The 7,599-nt window shown below is 46.2% G+C and overlaps 1 protein-coding gene across 1 annotated transcript; it reads right to left on the reverse strand.

Annotated features, from left to right (window-relative positions):
• Window positions 1-2,030: 2,030 nt before the first annotated feature.
• LOC123451833 lies at window positions 2,031-6,716 on the reverse strand. The gene is made up of 7 exons (XM_045128375.1): window positions 6,465-6,716; window positions 6,223-6,355; window positions 3,694-3,797; window positions 3,431-3,602; window positions 3,192-3,332; window positions 3,014-3,105; window positions 2,031-2,921 (listed from the first exon to the last, which is right to left on the reverse strand). Exons 1-7 carry the CDS (start codon window positions 6,575-6,577, stop codon window positions 2,246-2,248), a joined length of 1,431 nt encoding a protein of 476 aa, XP_044984310.1. The 5' UTR covers window positions 6,578-6,716; the 3' UTR covers window positions 2,031-2,245.
• Between the last annotated feature and the right edge of the window lie 883 nt (window positions 6,717-7,599).

Here is a 7,599-nt window from a genome sequence, read left to right on the forward strand (position 1 = left end):
CTTTTGTCAAAGTTTGGCATTCGTATTTTCAGCCACACTTTGGTTTGATAAAATTAGTCTCCAACCAAATAGACCATAACTCTTTGGAGTACTGGACTACGGTGTGACAGGAATCTTCTCCATGCATTACCGGCCTGATCCGTCCCAAAATAAGTGAGGACCGCAAGTCCTGTTTATTTAGCTTTATCTAGCTTCATACTCCCTGCGTCTCAAAATTCTTGTCTTAGATTTGCTTAAAGATGAATGTATCCAGTCATGTTTTAGTATTTTCATACATTCATTTCTAGACAAACCTAAGACAAGAATTTTGGGACGGAGGCAGTAGTTTATTTTCCTCAAAAAAATGAACTGTTGGATAGTTAGTGGGTTTAAACGGGATTAAATGAACCCGGTTCCCATCCCTATCTGTAGTCCACACACACTGCACCGACGTGCTCTACATGGAGGATAGGAGAGGGCATATGGTTGTCTTTGGCACGATCGACGGCAAGAAAACGAACCGAGTTTCCATTTCCCATCGCCTTCCTCGGTTGCCTTCCACGGGGATTTTTTCAATGAACTCTCGGAACTAGGATAGACAAAACAGAAATTTCAAATGTATGGCCCTCTCGTTGCCAGCGGCAGCAAAAATGTACTCCCTCCGTCCCAAAATTCTTGTCTTAGATTTGTCTAAATATGAATGTATCTAGTCATGTTATACTATTTAGATACATTTATTTCTACATAAACCTAAGACAAGAATTTTGAGACGGAGGGAGTACTTTGTAGCCACTGGCAACAAAAAGAGGGTCGTCGCAGATGGCGGCAACGGAACCTACTTTTCATTCTTACAAGTTGTTGCCAATTTTATGGCTTTCAAATTGGAAAATCTAGGCCTTTTACTCTGCAAAATATAGAAAAATGAATGGATTCAAATTCCGTACAAATAACACCGCAAGATAACTAGCCATGTGGTAATAATTAACTTACAAGACAGTGGAGAGAGATGGGCAAACAAGCAGCTGGTTGATAGATATTGACGTCAACAATGCATACCTTTTTTTGAAAAATGAGGCTTACCTCCGGCTTCTGCATCAATTGATGCATACATCCTTTTATCAAGCATAAAGCAAATAGTTCTAAAGTCTATTACATGCTCATGTCGAGCTGCAGTAAAAGGCAACCAAGAGTAATAAATAAAAGAGCCACAACCGGCAAAAATAGGTCTAGATGACTAAACACCCATTATATTACTGGACCGTCATCCAAACCGGTTGTATATAACCAGAGCTACCATCTCCCATCGGACAGACCCAGTAACCAAAGGCTCCCTGGCTCCCGCAGGAGTTAGTAACGACCACATACGGATCCATGCAGTGGCCCTGAAGATAACCTGCAAAAAATTGTATTTGTATGTCTGTTAAAAAATAAATCATTTCTGCAGTTCCAAATCGCCCACAACAAAAGTGCATACTCCTATACGGATATGTTGTGCCATGCTAGGGTTTACCCCATGTAACCACGTCTCAAACAACGTGTGTATCCTATGAGGAGGGTTAATATTGAAAGCTATGTGAAGTGAGCGCCATAAAATCCTAGCCATTGGACATTGAAGAAAGAGGTGTTTCATAGTTTCATTTTGATCACAAAAACTGGATCTCTTATTACCCTCTCGGTTACGCTTCGCCAAGTTGTCCTTCATTAGAATTACCTCCTTGTGAACAAAACACATGAAGACTTTAATCCTTAATGGGACCTTGACCTTCCAAATATGTGATGAATTTGGGATAGGGCCCAAATATATGAGATCAAGATACATAGATTTTATCAAAAATATTCCATTCACGTTTAATTTCCATTGAAGTTTGTCATCCTCGGCCGAAAGGTGAATGTCCATCAACCTTCCAACAAGATGCAACCAGGATGCCCATCTATCTCCAGCTAGAGCTCTCCAGAATTGTATATTTAGAGGAATTGTCTGTAATATTGTGTGATTATTCAGAGGTCAGGTGTACAGGTAGCAGAGTTAACTTCAAGAGGTACAAGATGAATAAGATCACGCAAAAGTTTCCACTCTCATTCACTTCACAAGTTCAGATAACTTATATACCTGGGAGCAACACAAATGTAATAATAGTTTGGGGCAAGCTAGCACATGCAAAACCAAACGCACGAGACAAGTACTATATATATAACTTGGCAGTATGTAGTTCTGGCATTGAATAGGCGCAGCAAAGGATTCAACATCATGATTCCACTGCACGAGCTAAGGGAGCTTCCCCCCGGATGACCTCAGCGCCTCGAAACGCGCCGTCAGGGTCTCGAAGTCCAGAGGCATGTTCGGATGAACGCAGGAGCCGGGGTTCGCCTTCGGCGGCTCAGGGAAGTCCTCGTAGTTGTCTTCTGCTGCCTTCTCTTCGTGGTAACCATTTCCTGAGTATTGTTCTCTTCGTGGAGGACGCCTTTCCAGGGAGGACTGTATCTCGGCTTCGCTGCCATCCTCCGCCTCCGAATCATCAAACTTTATCTCCGAGTGCACCTTGCTAGCAGCACGGCTGTTCCTTCTGCGTGTCCTGCCAGTACCCAGATCCTGCAGCAGGTCCGGGTCTTTATCTTCCATGTGGTTTGACCCGCTTAACCTCCTCCCTGTGCTTCCTCGGAGCCTTGTTTCGTCGAAGGTCCTGGAGGTCCTGCTTGAGTTGCTCATCGATTGGCGTCTGCTCGAATGAGTGGACTCGTGAAGAGTGGTCTTCCAGTCCTCGTCATCGTCATCGTCTTCGTCCGATGAATGGTTGTTCTGGTTGGCAAGGTTAGCTGCAGCCTTAGCGGCAGACGCTGCTTGCGCAGCAGACTCCGCAGCTGCTCGAGCAGCTGAAGCTGCATCCTTGAATTGCATGGCACCCCCAACATTATTATTATCATACTCATCAGTGTACCCAGAACTGCAAATGAGAATAAAAAGGGACGGATGAGGAACCAATGTTATTTAGGTTTGCATCATTTGAACTGTTAGGCGGGGAAATGAGTTAGAAACCTGTAATTAGATGGACTGGGTTGCACAAAATTTGCTGATAGCGTAGTTTTCACGGGCATTTTGGAAGCTTCACCAAATGAACTAGGTCCTTGCTGCTCAGAAGTCAAGCCCTATTAGTTCAATACTATAAAAGCATGTAAAATAGAAGTATGTGCATTACAGTTTTAGCAGTACATACAATCAGCTCCTCAGCAGGTTTAAGAAGAACCTGCTCAGCCTCGCTCGTATCCCAATCAATTTGATGCTCCTTTGCTATATCCTTGAGAACTTTCAGCTTAGTTTGCCCAGACGGCTTATTGACTGAAAGCTTCTCAATTAGCTTCAGAAGGACATCATCGATTTTAGTAGTGAGCAGAAAATACATGCAGTAGTGACAACAAATGACTTTGCACAAAATAAAATGTAATACACACTTACAAGGTTATTAACACCAGCATTTGGGCGCAGGTCAACTGCAGCAGCAACGAAATCTTTACCATACTTCTTTTCAAAAAGGTCCCGCATCCGAGTGAGTTCAGGGAGTTCAGAGCACCTTGGGGCTGCAAATATCAGACTGCAGATACCTTCTTTCAGGTCTGCTGGGCATTCCCTGAATAAAAGGTTGGCAAGTAGCACAAGTTTAGGTCCTGGTTTTCAGTACAAACAATTCTGAAAGCAAGGAAATGTTGCAAGATACATACTTCTGCTTGGCAATGATGGGAAGCCGTGTAACTATCAGTTCACAGAAAAGCTCGATAATTTCATTTGCCGCCATAGTGTTTTGTTCTCTAATTACATGCTCCACCTGAAAAACACCAAATAACTTGATTAGAAATATGGTCAACATGGTTTTTCTCATTCTTCGGTACCATGCACATATCCTATTCTTAAATACATACATAAACATGCACATCTTTTAATTAATGAAGGCCATAACCACGGAAATGACTCAACGTTGGATTGGACCCAAATGTAGCATTTCTCTTATGAGGAAAAGTGTAACAACAGCCAGATTTGTCAGAAATTAACTATATTGGTTGGATATAAATTAAAAAACTTACTTTGTTTAAGAAATTAAAGCATAGTTAAAAAGTTCCCTTATCTCAAATCTCTGTAATCTCTACCGCATCAAGGCTTCTATATCTGAATAATCAGTTTTCTTTTCAGAGAAACTTTATTTCAGAAACAGGTTCCCTAATTCTGTCTCAATTTCTTGCTATTGCTGCACTCAGGCCCGTCGATGGGGCAGGCCAAACAGGGCCGACGGCACAGGGCCCCCAAATCCCTAGTGTTTAGGCAGTAGTAGGCTGGCTTAATGATTAGGTTAAAAAACGCCCATTAGTCCAGCCAGGAGCGTAGCGAAACAAGAACGTCGCCTGCGGCATGTCGTACAGGCCCATCCCGATCGTCCCGTCCTGCGGCCGTCATCGCCATCCTCCACTCTTCCTCTTGTCTCCTTGCCAGATGGATGTAGCAAATCTAGTTCGTAGTCCCCAAAATCCCTAGTGTTTAGGCAGTAGTAGGCTGGCTCAATGATTAGGTTAAAAAACGCCCATTAGTCCAGCCAGGAGTGTAGCGAAACAAGAACGTCGCCTGCGGCATGTCGTACAGGCCCATCCCGATCGTTCCGTCCTGCGGCCGTCATCGCCATCCTCCACTCTTCCTCTTGTCTCCTTGCCAGATGGATGTAGCAAATCTAGTTCGTAGTCCTCAAGCCCTAATCCCCACGTGAGTGCCCGAGATATGTTTGTTGCAGGCCGGTTTGCTTCGGAGTTCAGATTGCATATTTCTGAATTTTGGTTCAGAAAACGGAAACGGCTATGCATCTTCAGACCTTCAAAAATCAAGGTCCACACTCCCGGTAACACTATCATGCATATGCTCTTTGTTTTGTGAATTTTTGTGCTTCAATAGATTAATCCTTTGTACTTCAATAAATTAATCCTTTGCAGTTAGAGGTTCAGACTTCACGCGTACTGATAGAATTAGTTTCAGAGACAGTTGCTCATGCACCCAAGACAGTTGCTCTTTGTTTTAACATGGCTGTTCATTCAATTTTCAAGATACGGTCTTTTCTGTTTTCCTGTTGTGTTCTGAATCATGATTTTTGTTGTGCTTATAAAACAGGAAGCCATTTTTTCTTAGATTCAACATGAGGTTTAGTACCACTTTTTAGTGTTATAACATCAAAGATATTTCTAAATATTGTACGGAATAACACATATTTAAATGTATATAACTAGTGAGTGAGAGCACGCTTTAGTTACTTTAGTTTTTTCAATTATATAATTATCTGAAACATAGGGGCCTAGTTTACATTTCGTCCCAGGCCCCCAAATTTCTGGAGACGGCCCTGGCTGCGCTACAGATATATCTTTACCACGAGTTTCAAGATCCACAGTGGATGGAGCACCAGAAATGCAACTCAAAGCTCCAGTGCCAACACGAACCGGTGACCCCGGTGTGTACGATGAGCTAATGCATGTCGGGTACATAACAAACGGAAGAAGTAAGAACACAACCGAGCATGTGCTAGACCCAAATGTATGTACACCAATGCACCCAGATTTGAAGTAGACTGTACATATCCTTTTGTCACATGTATAGCATGCACATATTGAAATTTACCAATAATGTTTGTAAAAAGGGGGCAAGTAATCAGAGGGAATATGTGTTATTCAATGTTGGATTTTAGGCACAGTGTAACGGCACTCTGACCTGCCCGGTTTGTACACGAATGAACTAGAGTCAAAATCCAGTAAACACGGTTGGGAATAAATAGAAAGAAGTGAATCGCGTGGGGCATTAAATGATAATCAGAAGTTTCCTTATCTCGAATCTACTGTGTATAGGTAGAGTAAAAGAGGATACGCCAGATTTAAGCAAGTTATAATCTCTTGCGCATCAATCCACCAATCAATAAAAGTGGTGTACTATGTCTGAAATCTGTTTCCCGATTTTGTCCGTCCGGATCAGCAAGGCCATTTCCTGCCATGGATGCGCTAGCGATATCTGGATTCACCGCCAGATTCAGCAGAGGACGGCAACGGCAACCGGAAGGCCCGACGCATGCGGCATGCCTGAGCTAAACGGAACGGCGGCGACGGGCGACCCCAGTCTCCCCGGCGAACTGACGCGCACCGAAACGGAGCAATCGATACATGTATGTATGATACAGGGGAGACGATGCGGCGTTGGGGTTGGCGTTGGGAAGGGGGCGTACTACGTACCCTGATGCGGGCGGTGTCCTCGCGGCCGTCGCGGAGCAGCGCGGCGACGTCCCCGCGCATCTTGCGCACCTGCGCCTCGCGGCGGTTCCGCAGCAGCTTCATCCGCGCCGCCGCCATCCGCGCCTCCGTCTTGCTGCGCACCAACCAGCCACACCGCCAGTTAGTCAGTCTCCACCGGTGACGAACCCGGGGAAAAACAAACAAACAAACAGACAAACATGACGCGGGCGGGGGGGGTTCACCATTTGGATGCGCTGAAGGAGCCGCGGAGGCGCGCGGCGGCGAGGAGGGAGCCGGCCAGCCTGCGCAGCGCGCGCACGGGGGACTTGGAGTCGCCGCCCGTGGGCATCATCATCTTCCTTCCCCCTGCCGGCCTCTCTCTGGCCCGCCGCCGCCGCCGGAGGTGGGAGGGGAGGGGAGGGGAGGGGAGGGGAGGCGGCGTGGTGCGCGCGCTGCTTGTGTGTGTTGTGTGTTGCGCGTTGGGGTGGAGATGGCGGCTGGGCCTGCTGGGTGGGGGGTTTGGCAATTTTGTTGGGGTTTCCTTGCGTCGGTCGGTGCTGGTGCTGGTGCCGCTCTGTCTCCAACGGTCGGATTGACCCGTCGGAGGTGGAGATGCTCCTCGACGAGGCGGAGCGGCGGGGCGGAGGTGGGCCCGCACGGCCAGTGGCGCACTGGCGCGCTTTGCCGTGTTGTCTGGGCTGACGCGTGGGCCCGCGCTGTCGGCGGGGGAGCGTCTAATTCCCGTTGGGAGACCGCTGCGTGCACCGCGAGGCAAAATTCCATGTTTTGATCTTTTTAAGTAAGTTGAGCCGGATCTGATCATAGCTGGGAAAAAAATCCGGATCTGACATCTTTTCTATCGTCGAAGCCTTTAATGCTAGGGTATAACGACCTACTCCCAAGGCCCCTGCTGGTAGGGTTGTACACCTAACGCAAAAAGATTTCTAAGTTGCAAATTCAGTACGCCGAGTGCCTACCGCCAAGGGTAACATGCGCTATCGCCAGCCTCTATGACATTTTCCTACCGCCAAGGGCCTTGGCGGTAGGTTGTTATACCCTACCGTCAAGGTCTTCATCGGTACCAAAATGGTCAGACCCGGAAAAAAAAAAACCAACCAGGATCAAATTCGACTCAACTTACGCAAAAAGATCAAAACAGTGTGGACGTGGAGGACGACCGCTCGCTCTATCTATCAGGAGAAGTTTTTGGTGTTTTGACCTTTTGATTAAGTTTAGCCCGATCTGACTTCGGTTGAATAAATTTTTTTAGATCTGGCCATTTTTCTTATTGTCAGGGGCTCGGCAGTAGAGTTATATAGCCTACCACCAAGGATCCTGGCGGTAGGCAACTAAGGGCATCTCCAGACGCATCCCCAA

The sequence above is a fragment of the Hordeum vulgare genome, chromosome 5H, assembly GCF_904849725.1.
Source record: "Hordeum vulgare subsp. vulgare chromosome 5H, MorexV3_pseudomolecules_assembly, whole genome shotgun sequence".
Lineage (NCBI taxonomy): Eukaryota > Viridiplantae > Streptophyta > Magnoliopsida > Poales > Poaceae > Hordeum > Hordeum vulgare.